The 22,020-nt window shown below is 44.6% G+C and overlaps 1 protein-coding gene across 3 annotated transcripts in view; it reads right to left on the reverse strand.

The window, feature by feature from the left end:
* Window positions 1-22,020, reverse strand: part of OVOL1 (ovo like transcriptional repressor 1) — a 44,147-nt gene that overhangs the window by 10,281 nt on the left and 11,846 nt on the right. Inside the window, exons 1-2 of one of the 3 annotated variants that reach the window (XM_056527525.1) lie at window positions 7,178-7,277; window positions 578-731 (exon numbers count right to left, since the gene is read on the reverse strand). In XM_056527525.1, the coding sequence (XP_056383500.1) occupies window positions 578-731; window positions 7,178-7,277 (254 nt within the window). Of the gene's footprint in view, window positions 1-558; window positions 732-7,177; window positions 7,278-22,020 lie in introns of those variants that run through there. The other 2 variants (XM_056527524.1, XM_056527526.1) reach the window with 2 other exon arrangements.

Below are 22,020 nucleotides of genomic sequence, written 5' to 3' on the forward strand. Positions count from 1 at the left end.
ACAGAGCTCTCTGCTGACATCATGACAACACTGCTCTCTGCTGACCATTTTAGGAACTGTCCAGAGTAGGAGAAAATCCCCATAGCAAACATATGCTGCTCTGGACAATTCCTAAAATGGACAGAGATGTCAGCAGAGAGCACTGTGGTCATGATGTCAGCAGGGAGCTCTGTGTTCCAAAAAGAAAACCATTTTCTCTGTAGCATACAGACCCTAAAAAGTTTTTTAAAGAATAGGATTTTTTAATTGAAGTAATTTACAAATCTGTTTAACTTTCTAGCACCAGTTGATTTAAAAAAAAAGAAAATAAAAAAATAAAGTTTTTCACGGGAGTACCCCTTTAAAGGATCTGAGTGCTCTGTGCCCAGGTAAGTGAATGTGAACTGAGCAGTGAGGCATACGGTATACAGCAGCAGGGACTTCTGTCTTTGAAAGGAGTCTCTGCTCATGTATCGGATTCACTCCAAGTGAATTCTCTCAAAAATTTAATTTGAACAAATCTCTATTTAGGTACACTGAAGTAAGTAACATTATGTAATGTATTAAATTATATAATACCTGAGGTGAAAGCCTCAGCTCCTGGGCCGGAGGGGATTGACTGAAGCTCCTCTGTGTCCCTTGATAGGGTGAGGGATTTGTTACACAACGCAAGTGGGGAAGAGATAGATCCAGGGCCATCTCACTATGGTACTCGGGTCCCACATCCTTCTGGGGAACATATTCCAAAGTCACTGTATTAAGATAAACAGACACAATTAGATGAAGAAGTTCAGATAAAGAAACCTTTCTATTTTAGCTAATAGGGAACAAAATGGTTCTTTAGTTTCGGCGCTGAAAAATCCCTGACGTGGTTTTTAAGTGTACAAACTTTTCAGTGTCATGTGGACAGTCAAAGCCAATTTGTTTGTTGGAAGTATTCTATGTATAAAATGGTACATATGATGTAATACATGTTTGAAATAATTTTTACGTGGAAACGCGCTGATTTGGACACGGAAATTGTTGCATATTTCTAGATCAGTGCAGACTGTAGTTGTTCCTCGGTGTGAAGAAGAAGGTACTCGGCAACTCAGGTAGACTGTAGCTGATCCATATTCAGTCTTCTTTATTGCAAAAACATATACAGGGAGAAATAGGGGAGGTTATGGAGCAATGGTATCTGACAGTCGTTTCGTGCCCATAATGCACTTCATCGGACCACCGGAGGCTGTCAGATACCATTGCTCCATAACAGCCGTTTCGTGCCCATAATGCACGTCTTCGGACCACTGGAGGTGGTCCGAAGAAGTGCATTATGGGCACGAAACGGCTGTCAGATACCATTGCTCCATAACAACAGTTTCCCGCCCATGATGCACTTCTTCAGACCACTGGAGGTGGTCCAAAGAAGTGCATTATGGGCACGAAACGGCTGTCAGATCAATTGCTCCATAACCTCTGGTGGTCTGAAGAAGTGTATTATGGGCATGAAATGGCTGTCAGATACCATTGCTCCATAACAGCCGTTTCGTGCCCACAATGCACTTCTTCGGACCACCAGATGTGGTCCGAAGAAGGGCATTATGGGCACAAAACGGCTGTCAGATCCATTGCTCCATAACCTCTGATGGTCCGAAGAAGTGTATTATGGGCATGAAATGGCTGTCAGATACCATTGCTCCATAACAGCCGTTTCGTGCACAAACTTTTCAGTGTCATGTGGACAGTCAAAGCCAATTTGTTTGTTGGAAGTATTCTATGTATGAAATGGTACATATGATGTAATACATGTTTGAAATCATTTTTACGTGGAAACGCACTGATTTGGACACGGAAATTGTTGCATAATTCTAGATCAGTGCAGACTGTAGTCGTTCCTCAGTGTAAAGAAGAAGGGACTCGGCAACTCAGGTATACTGTAGCTGATCCATATTCAATCTTCTTTATTGCAAAAACATATACAGGAAATTATGGGGAGAAATAGGGGAGGTTATGGAGCAATGGTATCTGACAGCCGTTTTGTGCCCATAATGCACTTCATCGGACCACCGGAGGCTGTCAGATACCATTGCTCCATAACAGCCGTTTCGAGCCCATAATGCACTTCTTCGGACCACCTGCAGTGGTCCGAAGAAGTGCATTATGGGCACGAAACGGCTGTCAGATCCATTGCTCCATAACCTCTGGTGGTCCGAAGAAGTGTATTATGGGCATGAAATGGCTGTCAGATACCATTGCTCCATAACAGCCGTTTCGTGCCCATAATGCACTTCTTCGGACCACCTCCGGTGGTCCGAAGAAGTGCTTTATGAGCACGAAACGGCTGTCAGATCCATTGCTCCATAACCTCTGGTGGTCCGAAGAAGTGTATTATGGGCATGAAATGGCTGTCAGATACCAATGCTCCATAACAGCCGTTTCATGCCCATAATGATCTTCTTTGGACCACTGGAGGTGCTCCAAAGAAGTGCATTATGGGCCCTAAACGGCTGTAAGATACCATTGCTCCATAACAGCCGTTTCGAGCACCGGATGGGGATCCGAGTTGGACCATGGTCACACAGCACCTCTGAATGACCGATCGCTACGCTGGATATGTGAGTACAGGGCAGTGCTCAGCTTCTTTTTTTCTATACTAGTTGCAGACTGTAGTCGTGTTACATACCCTTAGACCTGGCTGTTATTCTAACACATCTAAAATGTATGAATGTTGTTAAGGTCACGGCTCTGTGCTCGCCCATCAAGTTTTTCCACACTAAAAAAATATTTTCAAGCATTTCGCTCTGAGCGTGTTAAAGAGGAAAGCGCCATTCCGAAACTGTTTCACGAAAAAAACAAATGCACACAACCATAAATAAAATTCCTTCTCTAATCACCTATCCAGGAAGTGAGAAGCTGAGTGTATACCAATGTATATACAAAAAAAGGTCAAGTGGTATATAGAAAATATAGTACCAAAAGAGAAGCAAAACCAGTATAAATACCGTAGGATCAAGATAAAATCACTTCATTTTATTAATTAAATATAATATATATATAAAATTACACATACAGCAATGGGCATAGAAAAAAAGATCTGGGGACTGGGGGAGGGGGGTAATACTCTACGGGCAAGCAGAATAATAAGCCATGTACTGTATAGCATGCATAAAAAACAAAGAAAATAGAAAAAGTGCATAAAAAGTATACAGTAAGGAAATGGCTAGGATCATGGATGGCCGTATCTGCATAACACGTGAAAAATTCTCATGTAGTAAATGGTAATGCACCAACCCATTGGCCTATATAACCACAACTACACCATGTATTGGGAGTAGTATACAAAGTGAATGACAGTGCATGTAAGTAGCACATCATGTTTCGCCTCACAGGCTCACAAAGCCTTGGAGGCCAAACACGTCGGAGGTGTGGTGGGTAACTGGGATTGGGGTTATACCATTCTCGGTGGATGTACTCTTTCTTCTTCCCACTTTGGGGAGTGTAGTTGTGGTTATATAGGCTAATCGGTTGGTGCAATACCATGTACTACATGAGAGTTTTTCATGTGCTATGCAGATACGCCCATCCATGATCCTAGCCATTTCCTTAGTGTATACTTTTTATGCACTTGCACTTTTTCTATTTTCTTTGTTTTTTATGCATGATATACAGGGCTCATTATTCTGCTTGCCCGTAGAGTATTACCCCCCTCCCCCAGTTCCCACATATATTTTCTATGCCCATTGCTGTATGTGTAATTTTATGTATGTCATGTTTAATTAATAAAATGAAGTGATTTTATCTTGATCCTACGGTATTTATACTGGTTTTATTTCTCTTTTGGTACTAAAATTCCTTCTCTGACAAACTTTACAGTAGAGGAAGATTTCTCCAGGCCCCCACCGATGAGTCCATCACACTGCCGCAGAACAGTACCTTTATATCTCTATAGACAATGTTTGGCATCCCAGGCCTGTAGGCCACTCCTTGGCCATGAACCTATAATCCATGAAGCCCCCAATGAAGTGCCCTTGTGGAAGCGCCAATTCCAAAGGCAACTTTTAACATGGTTGAGATTGTTACAACCGAAGACAAAAACCACATGGCCTAGGTGAGCACTTGACAGTCCTGTTCTGTTAGGTTGTGTCTCAGGCTCGTCTCCTATGACAGTGCCACATTGAAAGTCAGGAACCTCTTCAGTATGACCCATCCAACTAAACTTTTTGTCAGCTGGAGACTGCATATGGGATTCCTCCTAGCATTCTCCCAGCCCTTTGGCAGGGAGCACATGGTAGGTGTTCACACTGCTGGGGTGCTCTGTGGCGGCCATTGTTTCTGTGATGCCTTGTCCGTGGGGTGGGGTGGTGTGGCCTGGAGCCGGGGGCCTGGTCGGGCAACAGTGGGGCTGCCTGGCCACTGGGTTATTCCCCCTGTGGGCATGGTGTTGCGGAGGCAGTGGTCGCTGCCCGGCACTACGCCAGTGTTAGGTTAGGGACCCACTCTGACTAGGTGGCTGTTACGCCGAGAGCTCCGGGTCCCTGCTCCTCCCCGGAGCACTCGCGGCGTTCACCTCCATGCAGCGCCCCGGTCAGACCTGCTGACCGGGAGCGCTGCATTAGTGTCACCGGCGGGGATGCGACCCGCGTAGCTCCCTAGGGCGCACGGGCGCCGCCTCTCTGAGATTTAAAGGGCCAGTGTGCCATTGATTGGCGCCTGGCCCAATCAGTACATACACCTGTGTCCTCCTTATAAAAACCCACTTCCCCTTCCTGGTATCGCCGGATCTTGTTGCCTCAGTGCCAGTGAAAGCCTGTCTCAGCTGTCAGTTGGGGTTGAGTCGCTATCGGGTGGAACGACCTGGGGGTTACCTGCCGCTGCAAGTCCATCCCGCTTTGCGGCGGGCTCTGGTGAAAACCAGTAACCCCTTAGACTCCGTTCCCCTGGTACGGCCCACGTCATCACCCCACTGACACAGAGGATCCACCTCCAGTGTCCTCGCTGCATACCAGTCCGGACCCTGACAGTGGCCTTGACGTGGCGAGTGGGCTTGTACTTTTCGATCAAAATGTATAATAACAACCTGTTAGTTTTTGAAATTATGCTGAGAAGCAAGTAGATCAAATTACAAATGGTGGATGTGGGGCTATGCTTCTGTTTCTCTATTTTTGTTTTATGTTTGTCTATGCATATTTAATGGCTTTATGCCTTATTTTACGTACCTGTCCAGATGTGGTTGAAATGGTTACGAGAGAGACCCTGTTGCCCATGTAGTTGACTACAACAGGTATATTTTGGCTTCATAATTAATATTATAGATATAGCATTTTATAGCCCTATGAAGTACTAATGTGTTTTAGGTGTTTTTCTATTGTACTGATATATGCAAAGTTGTATATAATAGATGTTGCTTGTGAATTGGTTTGGCTTATCATGTGATGGAGGGAGCACCCGGGAGCGTGGTTGTGTTTGCTTATGTTGTTATACTGATGATGTGGAAATATGAAGAAGTGAACTATGTGACGTCTCACAGCCGTTAGTCAGTGACATTGTTTACAGGGCCTACATGTGCCACTCACGTGATAACCCTAAAGGTACCATTAAAGTTATCACGTGATTGATAATGAATGGACAGTTCTAAAAAATCCATCCTCCATGCATTTTTTATTCTATGTCCAAAATTCTGTGCCAAATAATTTCTTAATCTATCTTTACTGATTTTTTACATTATCCTTCAATATAGAAACAATTCTCACTGCCTGCTGCCACCACTAGAGGCAGTGTTGGAGCTTTCTGCATACTGTTTTATTATTGAGTTCAATGCATTGTCAGTATGCACCTGATTCTCTAGAACTTTATAAAATCATTCTCTATGTCTATGCTTAGTAGGATGTCTGGCAATATATGCGTGGAGAGGGTAAGGTGGTGAGCAGCAAAACTGAAAAATTATATCTATGTATGTACCGTATTTTTCGCCCTAAAGGACGCACCGACATATAAGACGCACCCAATTTTAAAGATGCAAAATCTAGAAAAAAAAAGATTATGAACCCAACAGTGATCTTCAACCTGCGGACCACCAGATGTTGCAAAACTACAACTCCCAGCATGCCCGGACAGCCGTTGGCTGTCCGGGCATGGTGGGAGTTGTAGTTTTGCAACATCTGGAGGTCCGCAGGTTGAAGACCACTGGTATAGGAGGTAATACTCACGTGTCCCGCCGCTCTGGACCCGTCACCGCTGCCCTGGATGTCGCTTCATCGCTGTCCCCGTGGTGTCCCCGATGCTCCGGTCGTCTTCTTCCCGGGGATCCACGCTCTCCGTCGCCGTCATCACGTCGCTCCTATTGGATGACGGGATGGCGTGCGCGACCACATGATGACGTTGAAGGAGAGCGCCGGCCATTCAGGGGATCCCGGCACGGAGCAGACACCGAGGAGGCAGGTAAGGTCCCTCCCGGTGTCCTGTAAGCTGTTCTGGACGCCGCGATTTCACCGTGGCGGTCCCGAACAGCCCGACTGAGCAGCCGGGTTAGTGTCACTTTCCCTTCGTCTGAAGGGTTAATACAGGGCATCACCGCGATCGGTGATGTCCTGTATTAACCGCGGGTCCCGACCGTTGATGTACGCAGGGACCGCCGTGATAGGTGTGTGTATTCGCCGTATAAGACGCACCAACTTTCCCCCCCCAACTTTTTTGCGTCTAATACGGTAATTACATTTCAGAGACTATGGGAAGAGATCAATTGTAGTTTGGGTGCCAATCTGACCGTCATCCTTTAACCGATCTGCATAAAATGTTTCCGTCTCTGTCAACCTCTAAAAACATTGCTTCTACTTCAAGAGATCAACAGTAAAGCTCCATCGTTTGGCGCTATTTTATTGTATCGGGGACCAATATTAACAATTACCTTTTTACCAGGAGAGATAGAAGTAAGTGGCGATAATAAAGATATCTGTGTCTTGTAGCCCTGTTCTATAACTATAGGTAAAGCTCTGTTTACATTGGATGATTCCCATTCTAAAAGGGTTACGGCATTAAAATTGGCAAGAATAGTTTGGTCTGCAGCATTATGGTTGGCCGCGTCATGGAGGAAACCAGTTGGATCGTCAATGGGCCCCTTCAAGAACTTGGATTCATCATACTGTAGGTACCATGGGTCCAATGAGAAAAGAGCCTGAATATTACAGTACAAATATATAGACATTGATAGATTATTCACCTGGAATGTACAGCTCCCCTCGGTCTTCATCAGGTACTTCGCCCCACTTTTTCTTCCAGCTTCCCAAACTGGACTTCTTCACCAAAAAAGCTCTGGGCATCTTGTAGTCCTCTGATCTCCAATGCTGGAAACTCAGATGGTCTAAATATTTCTTGTGATACACTATATCTACAATATATCAGATCAGTCCACTAGGTTCTTGATCTCTTACAGTCACAAAAATAAAGCAGTATATAAGCCCAGCCTAGTTTTTATTTCCAGGGTGTACAGAGATGGAGGCTGCTAAAGATTTAGAAGTTGCATTGTGTTTGTAAAAATATAAAATAAAATAATAAAATGTAATAAAAAAATGCGACAAGATGTCGATGATAATATTACCGGTATCCAGGCATTTCTATAACATAATCCTATTGAATATGACTTTAAAAAGTCAGCGCTGTCGTCGAATATCCCAAGATTTTTGGATGACGTTACTTGACTAGGTCTATGTCCAGAGTTGGAGTAATAATAGTTCACGAATATGACAAGTCCATGGATTAGGGATTGGATGTCCCTCTGTTAAACGTGAAGAGTTGAGACTTTGGCGGATTGAATCAGTGATGAAGTGACCCCTGTACTCCAGAAATGTGGTGGGCATCCACAATCCGTGTGCGTCTCCACAACGATCGCTCTTCCAAAGCTGGAATATACATGGATGAAGCGTGAGTGTCTCCTGTGAAGGAACCAGTTGTGAAATAACGGTGGGGGGAGGATCTTCTGTATTATTATTTTTTTTTTATTCATCATCTTCTGTCAACCTGTCGAACCGGTTTCAAAACCGCTTGGAGTGAGGTGGAAACGCTTCAGGGAGGAGATGAAGATTGGTGAGGTGGGGACATGGCTTCTGGGTGGGAGAAAGAAAGGACCCACACCCTGACCTGAACATACATTGCCACATGAAAATCAAGAAGCTCTTGTTAGGAGTATGTGCATGAGCCTGTTAGAAGGGTGTGTGTATTTTTGTGGGGTGAAAACAGTGACACACAGTTGCACAGTGTCTGTATGTAGGACACGTAACTGTCAATTCTTAATACTCTACAATTGTCCCGCTGACATAAGACTGGAAGGAAATAAGCCAATCAGCCTAGTGCCGGAATGCCATCTCCCATCTCAAGGTGTAACATTCTGCTAGTCCGACTATTATAATGTGGGTGCACCAGAATACAGTGATCCCTCAACTTACAATGGCCTCAACATACAATAGTTTCAACATACAATGTTCTTTTCTGGACCATTGTAACTTGAAACCAGACTCAACATACAATGCTATGGAATCTGCGAAACGAGTGTCAATCAGAATGGACATTTCACTGATAAAAACCCCTGTATTACTGAAGTGCATGCACTGACTGCTGTCTGGTAGCGCCCCCTACAGTACAGAGAGGTATTACATATTCTGTACTCTTTACCTGTATTACTGAAGTGTATGCACTGACTGGTGTCTGGTAGCGCCCCTTACAGTACAGGGAGGTATTACATGTTCTGTACTACTCTTTACCTGTATTACTGAAGTGCATGCACTGACTGGTGTCTGGTAGTGCCCCTTACAGTACAGAGAGGTATTACATATTCTGTACTCTTTACCTGTATTACTGAAGTGCATGCACTGACTGGTGTCTGGTAGCGCCCCCTACAGTACAGAGAGGTATTACATATTCTGTACTCTTTACCTGTAATACTGAAGTGTATGCACTGACTGGTGTCTGGTAGCGCCCCCTACAGTACAGAGAGGTATTACATATTCTGTACTCTTTACCTGTATTACTGAAGTGATTGCACTGACTGGTGTCTGGTAGCGCCTCTTACAGTACAGAGAGGTATTACATATTCTGTACTCTTTACCTGTAATACTGAAGTGCATGCACTGACTGCTGTCTGGTAGCGCCCCCTACAGTACAGGGAGGTATTACATGTTCTGTACTCTTTACCTGTGCCAGAGTTAGCTGCCCATTTGGACACCAGGTGAGGGCGGCTCCATTTTCCTTTTTTTAGGACATTGCGTGTTCTGTACAGAACCCTGAAGAAGCTCCTTTCCTCTACACAGACCAGTGTTTCCCAAAAAGGGTGCCTCCAGCTGTTGCAAAACTACAACTCCCAGCATGCCCGGACAGCCGAAGGCTGTCCAGGCATACTGGGAGTTGTAGTTTTGCAACGGCTTGAGGCACCCTGGTTGGGAAACACTGTTATATACACAGCATGCTTTATGAATGCAGGAGCCAAAGGCTGTCTGGGCATGCTGAAAGTTGTAGTTTTGCAACAGCTGGAGGCACCCTGGTTGGGAAACACTGAAATAAACAGTGATTTACAGCACCCAGCAGATCTTTCTTACTTTTCTATTTAAGGATTTGCTTTATCTATATTAGTTATCTACTTATTTATTTTTAATCCTCACTTTTTCCTATTTTTGGATGACATTTTGAGGCTTCAGAACCAATTACCAGGTTTCCATAGAGTTATGGTCTCAACATACAATGGTTTCAACATACAATAGTAGTCCTGGAATCAATTAATATTATAACTTGAGGGACCACTGTACAGAATACCGACATATAGTATTCTCACATGGAACAATATACAAACATTTTAAATCTGTCTAAAATGGAAGAATAGGGAACATAAACCTAAATCTAATCTATATGAGACACAAGGTACACAAAACATTATTGAAATATTTACTGTTTATATCAGATGGAAAAAGTCCCACTAAATGCCGCCATATAACCTGCACTATTCCGGAACAGAACCGTATACACTATATCAGCAGTTCCCAACCTGGGGTACACACGTATCCTTAGGGGTACTTAGAAGTTCTCCTGGGGATATGCAGAAAAATGTCCGTCCTGGCGTTTAAAGGCTAGGTTCAGACTACGGAATTTCCGCCTGCAATTTCGCTTTGAAATTGAAGGCGGAATTTCCGCTTGCTAAAATGCATAGTGTAGTGAATGGTTTTCCGTTCACAAATTCCCACTTCGGAATTTGTGAAGCGGAATTTGTGAACGGAACTTCCGCTTGGAAATTTCCGCCCGAAGAAAGGCGTTGCTCTTTCTTCAGGCGGAAATCCGCGCGGAACACATTGCAGTCTGTTGGAGACTGCAGTGTCCGCGCGGTCCTAGCGCCGACTGATTCAGTCAGCGCCGGCCGCACTCGGAATCTCCGGGCGGAAATTTTCTGCCCGGAGATTCCGTAGTCTGAACCTATCCTTACAGTCACTGTTCACTCCTGTGGCCCCAGCCCATGCTGCCTGACCTTTAAGGGGAGGTGGCTGCTGGTACTATGTACTGGACACCTACAACTATATGGGGGCCAACAACTATAGTGGAACAGAAGGGGGTCTACTACTATATAGGGGGAGTATGGGGGCTGCCTACTACTATGTGAAGGCCTACTACTTTATTGGGGCTTACAACTATATGGGGCACAGAAAGGGGCAGCCTACTACCAAATGGGGGCCCAGAGGGGACCTCACTACTATATTGGGGGCTTTTCAAAATTAAAAAAAAAAACTATCTGATTGGTTGCTATGGGCAACTCAGCAACTTTTTCTCCAGGTTTTGATAAATCTCCCCCATTGTCGGCAAGTCTGGTGTGGAAAACTCTCTATCTGGCCTAACAGAGCCCTCTGAACACCTTTAGGGTTGAACTAGAACAGAGATTGTGACCCAGACCCTCTAGTCCAACATCATAAATTCTCTTCTGGATAAATGGGCAAAAATTCCCACAGACACCTCCATCTTGTGGAAAGTCTTCCCAGAAAAGTGGAACGGCAAAGGAGGGTCCAGCTCTATATTAATGCCTATGGATTTAGGATGGAAGGGTCCTAAAAGCTACTATTAGTGGAAAGTGTAGATGGCCCAATACTTCTGTCTTCGTATGGAACATTTATATAAGCCAAGGCTTAGATGCCATAACACCATGGACCACAGGTCTGATCTTTGGTGACCATAAAAACAGATGTCTACTACATTCTATACCAGTGGTCTTCAACCTGCGGACCTCCAGATGTTGCAAAACTACAACTCCCAGCATGCCCGGACAGCCAACGGCTGTCCGGGCATGCTGGGAGTTGTAGTTTTGCAACATCTGGAGGTCCGCAGGTTGAAGACCACTGTTCTATACTAACACACCACTTACTCTTCCGTCCCTGTCACATTGATAATCACAGGTTTACATAAACAGTTATTCCATACAATGGGGCAGGGGCAGTGATGCCACCTGTACCTACAAAAAAAAAAAATTTCGGCCACCTGGGAGTTCTGAAGAAAGATGCTTCAAGCTTCCGTGTTCATGACGTCACACAACACCCCCCCCCCCCCCCATTTATGTTAATGGAAGGGGTTGTGATGGCTGTGGTAGTCCGTCATCCGGCACAAAGAAGAGTTCACTACGTGCACACGGTGATGTCATGGTACTTCTATAGGGCCCTTAAAGGAGTACTCTAGTGCAATAAAACGTATCCCCTATCCACAGGTCAGATTGTGGGGGGTCCGACTGCTGGGACCACCAAGCCCCCACCCACCATGCGATCTCCTGCACGGCACCCCCGCAGACTCCAGGAAGGGCCATGTCAACCCCTGCACAAAGCGGTGGCCGACAAGCACCCTCCATGTATCCCTTACAGAAACATGGATGGAGCGTGTCGGCCGCAGCTTCCTGCAGGGGTCGGCACACTCCCTTTCTGGGGACTGCTGGGGTGGCGTGCGGGGGATCCCAGTGGTCGGACCCCCGCGATCTAAAACTTATCTCCTATCTTTCGTATAGGTGACAAGTTTTATTGCACTGGAGTACTGCTTCAATAAAGCCCTGGTTGGCCTCATTCTCTCTGGTATTCAGTGGTGAAAACCTTTGCAATATTAAATATATATCTTACCGAAAGACCCGATTACCAATTGGACCCAAAGGAGAATCTTTATGTAGCAACAAAAAAAAACCCGTGTGGTGGCCCAGTATGGGAGATGTTACCCCGTACCCTTGCTGTCCTGTCAGGCAGCCTCCCTTTAGTGTCCCCTGGGCCCCTTGTACTTGTTTCCCCCCTGTACATATGTTCTGCAGTGTATTGTATTATAAAATGTCTTGTTGCTTTAAGAGTTATACCATGTGATATGTCATGTGATTGTTACCCAGGAGGTACCAGTGACCAGGTGATCCAAGACTGACCTATGGGCTCCCTGCTAGTCTCCCCCATATAAGCCCTGGGTGGAGCTTCTCTCTCTCTTTCTGCTGAGGTCCAGTGCAGTCTTGTCTAGTGTGTGTGTCCAGAGTGTTGGAGACCTCAAAGTCCAGTCTTGCAGCCACCATCAAGTCAAGTAAGATAAAGTCACAGCTTTATGAGTCAAGTCAGTCCCTGTCATCTGTCAAGTCAGTGTGGTCTGCATTACATTGCCCAGTCCTACTACAAGTCCCAGCAAACCCTTAAGGTCTCTGCGTCACTGGTCACCTCCGTGGGCCCTGGCTGAACTGTATAGACTTTACCATCTGTCCACCCTCACTAAAGCTACCGTTATCCATAACTTGGCGTCGGAGTCATTATTGCCCCCCGTGCCTAGCCCAGGATCCAGCGGTATACCTTCGGGTGGTTATAGGATAAACCACGTCCTGGCGTCACGAATACAAGGGTTTAATGCCATCTGCTCCTAGGGTAACAACATCTGCCCTCATCACTTCCCTTTACCACATGTCTACAACCTTCATTTGTTTTGCCATAATCAGACATCTTATGCAGAGTACCCCTTTAAAATATCCTTTTTCAGAGACCGGACCGATAACCCTGTAAAAGAGGTTTATGCTAAAATAGTGGGGGGGGGTTCATTTTTTTTATTTTCAATTCCAATCCTATGTTGTCTTCCATCTTACATTTACTGGATGCCTGGTATTATAGAACATTTGTTATTCCATGAAACACCAGAATCATCGGGAACATGTACGAACCTAGGAATAACCTGGGAATATAATGAATCACCGAAAGAAAAAGATATCTCACTTTTAATAATGCATCACATCAAAGCGGCTATCTGTCCCCTAGTGCCAGGATAAACACTGGGACACCTACACTGTATTCTCGTAGGTAGAAGTCAGCGCCGAGCATCCTATACACTGTTCAGCTGCACTGCCTCAGTGTTTTGTATCTTTTTATCTTCTAATCCAGTGTTTCTCAACCAGGGTGCCTCCAGCTGTTGCAGAACTACAATTCTCAGCATGCCCAAACAGCTAAAGTTTAGATCTGGAGGTTTGATTGGGATAAAAAATCCATGTTTGTGGCAATGGAGGTAAGATTGGGATTAAAAATCCCTTACATCAGCGTTCCCAGACAGGGTGCCTCCAGCTGTTGCAAAACTACAACTCCCAGCATGCCCAGACAGCCGAAGGCTGTCTGGGCATGCTGGGAGTTGTAGTTTTGCAATAGCTTAAGGCACCCTGGTTGAGAAACATTGCATGGGCATGAATTTTTACATCCCCCTACCCAACCACCATTTTATTCCGGATTTGCCATGGATGTTACCCATTGCTCTTTAGAGGGGGTACACAATTATTATTTTTTTTTTTTTCAAATTAACTGGTGCCAGAAAGTTATACCCATTTGTAAATTACTTCTATTAAAAAAAAAACAAAAAAAAACTTAATCCTTCCAGTACTTATTAGCTGCTGTAGTTGTGTAGTTCTTTCCAGTCTGACCCCAGTGCTCTCTGCTGCCACCTCTGTCCATGTCAGGAACCGTCTGTTCGCTACGGGGATTGGCTCCTGTTCTGGACAGTTCCTGACATGGACAGAAGTGGCAGCAGAGAGAACTGGGGTCAGACTGGAAAGAACTACAAAACTTCCTATCAAAAGTACTGGAAGGATTAGGATTGGTAGGATTTTAGACTGGGAGTTGTAGTTTTGCAACAGCTGGAGGCACCCTGGTTGGGAAACACTGGTCTAATCCAAAAATGGAGAAAAAAAATAAACTTGTGGAGAGATATGTGGAATAAAATAGATGATAAAGCAGCAAATATATCAAATAAAAAAGTGAACCGCACTGTAAAATATGACTATATGACTATCATATGTACCACTTCAGTAAATATTACAAAGTCTATGAAGATTTCACCAATCTAGATATATGTTTATCAAAACCAACTTTTATTATGTCTTGACAATGTTTCACTTCTTTATTCATCTGAGAGGTAGGAAACTTCTTTATTTTCATATATTCTTCATTTAGGTATATTGGTGTACACTGCAAAACTGGAACCCATGAATACAAACTTAGGCAGGGTTCACATGGTTTGTTATTTATTTATTTTTTAGTTTTTAATGTGTTCGTAACGCCAGGGCACCGTTAGCCTATACACGGTTCAAGGTGGAGACAGCTTCTCCTGGGCCAGACACGGGGGCAAGAAACACACCGACGCCAGGTTGTGGATAAATGTATTTTACTGAGGCAGGTGTAGATGGTACAACACACAGTATGGAGCAGAGTAGAAGGGATGCAGTTTAACCCTTAGGAGCCCTGTTGCCTTGCTGGGACTAACGGTGCTTTTCCACCCGCTTGAATTATACAGACTTGAGATTTGAGACTTGATTTGAGAAGATATCCCAAACTAGCTAGGGTGCTGCCAAGGTCCAATTAGATTTGAGAAGATATCTCAAACTAGGTAGGGTGCTGCCAAGGTCCAATTAGATTTGAGAAGATATCTCAAACTAGGTAGGGTGCTGCCAAGGTCCAATTAGATTTGAGAAGATATCCCAAACTAGGTAGGGTGCTGCCAAGGTCCAATTACTAACACCACCAGGGTATGACTTACCAACTCCTGTATGGGGGAACACTTGCTGAATGGCGGGGCTGACTTGATTTAGAGTTTTAATAGACAAGAGGAACTGGCACTCCTATATACAGCTTATCACATAAATATGCTGTGTCCCCTTTAAATGGGATATGCTATGTCAGCACTGGTGTGGCGGTGCAATGAAGCCTTATAGGAAAGAAGTCCACAATTCATCCACAATGTAGAAAAAGAAGAGGCTGCACTCACCACGGCTTTTTTCATCTGTGCTTTAATGAGTGCAGCCTCTCCTTTTTCTACATTGTGGATGATTTAGAGTTTTCCTCAGGCTTCCCTCTGGATTCACCACACACTTCTTCCACCTCCTTTCCACACTGTAATCTAAGCTCTGCTTAGACTAAAGTCTTAACTGAACTTAGTCCAGACCTCAACTGGGGCAACTCCTCCCCCCCTACACTACATGCAGAACAATTTGGGGGTTCCCATTGGGCAGACAGGGTCACCTGGTCACTCTGCATCTTCTTCTTAAAGGTACAGTACATAAATAACATAGTGAATACAGGAAATGTAATAAATGTAACAGTGGGCCCAAAACACAGGAGCAGCGGTCATGCCCGAGGAGATTCGCAGCTCACAGGACAGCCTTAGGTGCTGGGACACCACAAATGTTTTACCTCTTAAGGGCACAGGGCATAAAGGTACGCCCTGCACCCGCATCCGCTCTAGGAAGTGTGCTCAGGAGCTGAGCGCACTTTATAAATGGGAACCATGGTTAATGCCGGACATCACCGATCTGGGTGATGTTCCCCATTAGGCCTTTAGACAATTATTGTACAAAAGTGTAAAATATTGCAATTAAATATTGCAATAAAATACATTAAAAAAAAAAAACGTGAGGTTGGATGAAAAGAAATCCAAAGAAAAATCCTCCTGCAATTGTAAATTGTCTTAATGTTAAAGGGGTACTCTGGAGAGGGGGGAAAAATAAATCAAATCAACTGGTGCCAAAAAGTTAAACAGATTTGTAAATTAATTCTATTTAAGAATCTTAATCCTTCCAGTACTTTTGATAGGAAGTTTTGTAGTTCTTTCCAGTCTGACCCCAGTGCTCTCTGCTGCCACCTCTGTCCATGTCAGGAACTGTCAAGAACAGGAGCAAATCCCCAAAGCGAAGAGACAGTTCCTGACATGGACAGAGGTGGCAGCAGACAGCACTGGGGTCAGACTGGAAAGAACTACACAACTACAGCAGCTGATAAGTACTGGAAGGATTAAGATTTTTTATTTTTTTTTAATAGAACTCATTTACAAATCGTTATAACTTTCTGGTACCAGTTAATGTGGAAAAAAAAAAATAATTGTTTTCCACCGGAGTACCCCTCTAAAGAGCAATGGTTAAAATCCATGGCAAATCCGGAATAAAATGGTGGTTGGAGAGGGGGGGGATGTAAAAATTCATGCCCATGCAATGTTGCTCAATCTGGGTGCCTCCAGCTGTTGCAAAACTACAACTCCCAGCATGCCCAGACAGCCGAAGGCTGTCAGGGCATGCTGGGAGTTGTAGTTTTGCAACAGCTGGAGGCACCCTAGCTGGGAAACGCTGATGTTTTTTTTGTTTTGTTTTTCCATCTTTGGATTAGACCAGTGTTTCCCAAGCAGGGTGCCTCCAGCTGTTGAAAACTACAACTCCCAGCATGCCCAGACAGCCTTCGGCTGTCCGGACATGCTGGGAGTTGTAGTTTTGCAACAGCTGGAGGCACCCTGGCTGGGAAACGCTGATGCAAGAGATTTTTTTTTATCCCAATCTAACATGACCTGTTAACATCACCTAAGACGGACACCAGACAAACAGCTTTCACCTCGGTGTTCACAGACACATTCCTGTCCCTTTAAGCTACATGGCACACTATGTGAAATAATCCGCACAGGGTGTATTTCAAAACATATTGGGCCGAGCTGTTATAATTACAGGGTGGTGACAATTAATAGAGTAACTGGTTTCATTCGAGTGCTCCTGTATGAACATGAAACTGGGAACAGTTATTAGCTCCTGTTATTGTTAACTAGTATCAGTTACCTGCGCTCCACCCTTTCCGAGTACTAGTTACTCTTGCATGTTACTCGCCGCTTAGCTAGGTCTAGTTGAAGTCTTTGCAGAGGTGTAGCTTGTAGCTTCGGGGGGGTCCCGAGGCAAAATCTGCAACAGGGCCCCATATGCCAATTATTGTACTACTCTCTTATGAGGCAGATGTGCTTTGCCGCCCCCTTAGGCACCAAGGCCCTGGTGCGACTGCTACCTCTATAGCTACGCCCCCTGGGTGTACGGTTGTGTTCTGTAATACTGACTAAGTGCAATAATTATTTACAAGTAATCACAGTTGCAGGCGTGTGAAAAGGAAGTCCATTTATTCAATAGCCATTACAAACAAACGCGTTTCGAGGCCTAAGCAAGCCTCTTTCTCAATGTTAAAATTGGCCATGCCAATTTTAACATTGAGAAAGAGGCTTGCTTAGGACTCGAAATGTGTTTGTTTGTAAGGGCTATTGACCAGTGTTTTCCAACCATGCCAATTTTAACATTGAGAAAGAGGCTTGCTTAGGTCTCAAAACGCATTTGTTTGTAATGGCTATTGACCAGTGTTTTCCAACCATGCCAATTTTAACATTGAGAAAGAGGCTTGCTTAAGCCTCGAAATGTGTTTGTTTGTAAGGGCTATTGACCAGTGTTTTCCAACCATGCCAATTTTAACATTGAGAAAGAGGCTTGCTTAGGTCTCGAAACGCATTTGTTTGTAATGGCTATTGACCAGTGTTTTCCAACCATGCCAATTTTAACATTGAGAAAGAGGCTTGCTTAGGCCTCAAAACGCGTTTGTTTGTGATGGCTATTGAACAGTGTTTTCCAACTATGCCAATTTTAACATTGAGAAAGAAGCTTGCTTAGGCCTCGAAACGTGTTTGTTTGTAATGGCTATTGACCAGTGTTTTCCAACCATGCCAATTTTAACATTGAGAAAGAGGCTTGCTTAGGCCTCAAAACGCGCTTGTTTGTGATGGCTATTGAACAGTGTTTTCCAATTATGCCAATTTTAAAATTGAGAAAGAAGCTTGCTTAGGCCTCGAAACGCGTTTGTTTGTAATGGCTATTGACCAGTGTTTTCCAACCATGCCAATTTTAACATTGAGAAAGAGGCTTGCTTAGGCCTTGAAACGCGTTTGTTTGTAATGGCTATTGAATAAATGGACTTCCTTTTCACACGCCTGCAACTGTGATTACTTGTGATGGTCTGCGCCGAAAAAACCCGTGGAACTTTTTATTCCAGTGGAATTCTGCCAGAGGAAACATCTGCCGCAGAAATCCCGATTTCGGCATCCGCAAAAATGATACCGAATACTGTGCTTTCCAGGCGGACAATCTGCCCATTTTTCGCCATGTGACATGGCCTAAGGGATTTGGTTGGGGGGGGAGGAAGTGTAATCCTAAGGGTCCGTTCACATGGGCAAATTACCTGCGGAATTTCAATGGGTCAGCAGCAAATCCACAATAGAGGCAGATTTGCAGATTTTCCTTCGGAACCCAATGAAGTCAATGATAGCAAAATCCGCAGCGGATTTTCCCGGCAAATATGCTGTGGAAATTCCACAGGTTATCCCACTATGTGAACGGACCCTTAGGCTACGTTCACATTGCCATTGTGCTCCGCCCTGCCATAGGTCCGTTCGGCTCTTTTTTTTTTTTTTGCGCTGAGCAGCCCCAAAACGGGTTGGAGCACCACTGACTCTACCGGTTCCCGGCAGGTTCCTAATGACTTGAATGGGATCCATCGGGGATCAGGTAATTTACTGGATTTTAGCAGAGAAAAATGGTTGGAAATGCTCAGTCTTTATAGATGGCAATGCATTTCCGAGTGGATTCCGCAGAAAGAATTAACATATCAATTCTTTCTGCATTGGCCATAATCGGGATTAATGTGGCGGAAACATTTTCCGTCGAAATTCTGCAGTGTGCACAGTGCAGCAGAATCCCAATGAAAACAATGGGACTCCACTGCAATGGAATTTCCGAGCTGATTCTTTCTGCTAGATTCCGTTCTGAAATTCCGCCATGTGAACATAGCCTTAGGGGCTTGGTCTGATCGATGTATCCTTAGGCTATGTTCACACTGCGGAATTTCAGTGCGGAATTCTGCTTGGAATTGTGAACGCAAATTCCGCTGCAGCATAGTCCCTTTGAATTCAGCGGGATTCTGCTGCACTCGGAATTTCCGTGTCAGATGATTCCGGTATGGAAATTCAGTTTTCCATGTCTGAACAAAGAATAAACCTGTTCATTCTTTCTGCGGACCCCACACGGAATGCATAGCCGTCTATGAGACAGTTCATTCCCATGCGGTCCTAGCACCAGAATATTATGGCGGAATGTTTGCATGGAGATTACTTTTTATTTTATTTTTTGTCCACATCTCAAATAAAGAATCTAAGTAACATATAGAAGCATTATTTTTTTCTGTGATATGACAGGTACACTTTAAAATTTTTACACTTTAAAGGGGTACTCCGGCACTTAGACATCTTATCCCCTATCCAAAGGATAGGGGATAAGATGCCTGATCGCGAGGGTCCTACCGCTGGGGACCCTCGTGATCTTGCACGCCGCACCCCGTTAAAATCAGTCCCCGGAGCATGTTCGCGGGGGCCGGAGCATTGTGACGTCACGGCTCCGTCCCCGTGATCGACAGTAATCAGACCCTCAGCGAACATGCTCCGGGGACTGATTTTAACGGGGTGCGGCGTACAAGATCACGAGGGTCCCCAGCGGCAGGACCCCCGCGATCAGGCATCTTATCCCCTATCCTTTGGATAGGGGATAAGATGTCTAAGCACCGGAGTACCCCTTTAAAGTGTAAAAAATTTTAAGTCTACCTGTCATATCACAGAAAAAAAAATTATGCTTCTATATGTTACTTAGATTCTTTATTTGAGATGTGGACAAAAAAAAAAAAAGTAATCTCCATGCAAACATTCCGCCATAATATTCTGGTGATGTCACGCTCCGCCCCCTCAATGCAAGCCTATGGGAGGGGGCGTGACAGCTGTCACGCCCCCTCCCATAGGCTTGCATTGAGGGGGTGGAGCGTGACATCACACGGGGGCGGAGCGTGACATCAGACGGGGGCGGAGCCGTGACGTCACAATGCTCCGGCCCCGTAATCGACAGTAATCAGACCCGGAGCGAACACGCTCCGGGACTGATTTTAACGGGGTGCGGCATGCAAGATCACGGGGGGTCCCCAGTGGCGGGACCCCCGCGATCAGGCATCTTATCCCCTACCCTTTGGATTGGGGGTAAGATGTCTAAGCACCGGAGTACCCCTTTAACTGTGGGACGGGACATCGAAAAATAACCTTGTACCTGTACTCCCTGAAATGTATTTTGAAAGACTGATTTCATAAAGAATGATTGACGACACGGAGAGGTAAATACCTTTTTCTCTCATAAAACGCACCACAGACACAAGAATGAAGAGGATGGAATGAGTCAGTTATGAGAGCTGTACACACCCCACTTAGAAGGATTTAGGGAGAGATAGCCCTGCCATAAAGGCCTCAACATGAAAGAAGACCTAAAAAAAAGGAAGAATTGGTCAGAAAACGTGTAAAGCCATTTGTCATAATTGTTGGTCAAAAGATTTCCAGCTATTACCACCATCAATTATACATTTTCACTTTCCACATTCAAATTTAGGACCCACTTACACTCCAAAATTTCCAAACGGAATTTTACTTTTAGCTCGGAAATTCCGGTACAGCAGACTCCCATCATTTCAATTGGATCCTGCTGCACTGTCCACACTGCAGAAATTCTGTGATCCGCCGAAGGATTAACGTGTTCATTTGCTTGACCGAATTCCATGCAGACAACATTGGCGTCAATGGGGAGGGCACATATCTGCGCAATCATAGCGCCGATTGATATAAAAGGACCCTAATGATTGGATTGTTTTCGTAGAGGATGATAGAAAATCCAATTTTGCTAATATATTCCCATCCTATAGTCCCTAGCAATGACGGAAAGCCCACACAGATGTTTGATTTCACCGATTATGACTCGAGCTGTTTGGACAAGTGTTCACAGAAGTAGAATAGTTAGCTTGTTCAGGTCATTTACTGGATTTTAGCAGAGAAAAATGGCTGGAAATGCTCAGTATTTATAGATGGCAATGCATTTCCGAGTGGATTCCGCAGAAAGAATTAACATGTCAATTCTTTCTGTGTTGGCCATAATCGGGATTAATGTGGTGGAAACATTTTCCGTCGAAATTCTGCAGTGTGCACGGTGCAGCAGAATCCCAATGAAAACACTGGGACTCCGCTGCAATGGAATTTCCGAGCTGATTCTTTCTGCTAGATTCCACTCTGAAATTCCGCCATGTGAACATAGCCTTAGGGGCTTGGTCTGATCGATGTATCCTTAGGCTATGTTCACACTGCGGAATTTCAGTGCGGAATTCTGCTTGGAATTGTCAACGGAAATTCCGCTGCAGCATAGTCCCTTTGAATTCAGCGGGATTCTGCTGCACTGTGCACAAGTCGGAATTTCCGTGTCAGATGATTCCGGTATGGAAATTCAGTTTGCCGTGTCTGAAGAAAGAATAAACCTGTTCATTCTTTCTGCGGACCCCACACGGAATGCATAGCCGTCTATGAGACAGTTCATTCCCGTGCGGTCCTAGCACCAGAATATTATGCCGGAATGTTTGCATGGAGATTACTTTTTTTAAACTTAACCTTTAATAGTATTTGTGATAAGATAGGTAGTCCTCAAAAGACAATAGAAAATAAAACAGGTATAGGTAGGATGGAAATTAGAGCTCAGACAAGTGATATTGGGCTCCAAACCATCACCTATCACAACAACCAAATATCCTGCAAGACACCATCTGTGCCAAAACACACAAAGTAAGTCTTATTAATCCCTTTTGTAAGTGTTATTAATCCCAACGCGTTTCTCCCCCTCCAAAAGGGATAATGTGGAGCAATGCG

Source organism: Hyla sarda, chromosome 6, assembly GCF_029499605.1.
Source record: "Hyla sarda isolate aHylSar1 chromosome 6, aHylSar1.hap1, whole genome shotgun sequence".
Classification (NCBI taxonomy): Eukaryota; Metazoa; Chordata; class Amphibia; order Anura; family Hylidae; genus Hyla; species Hyla sarda.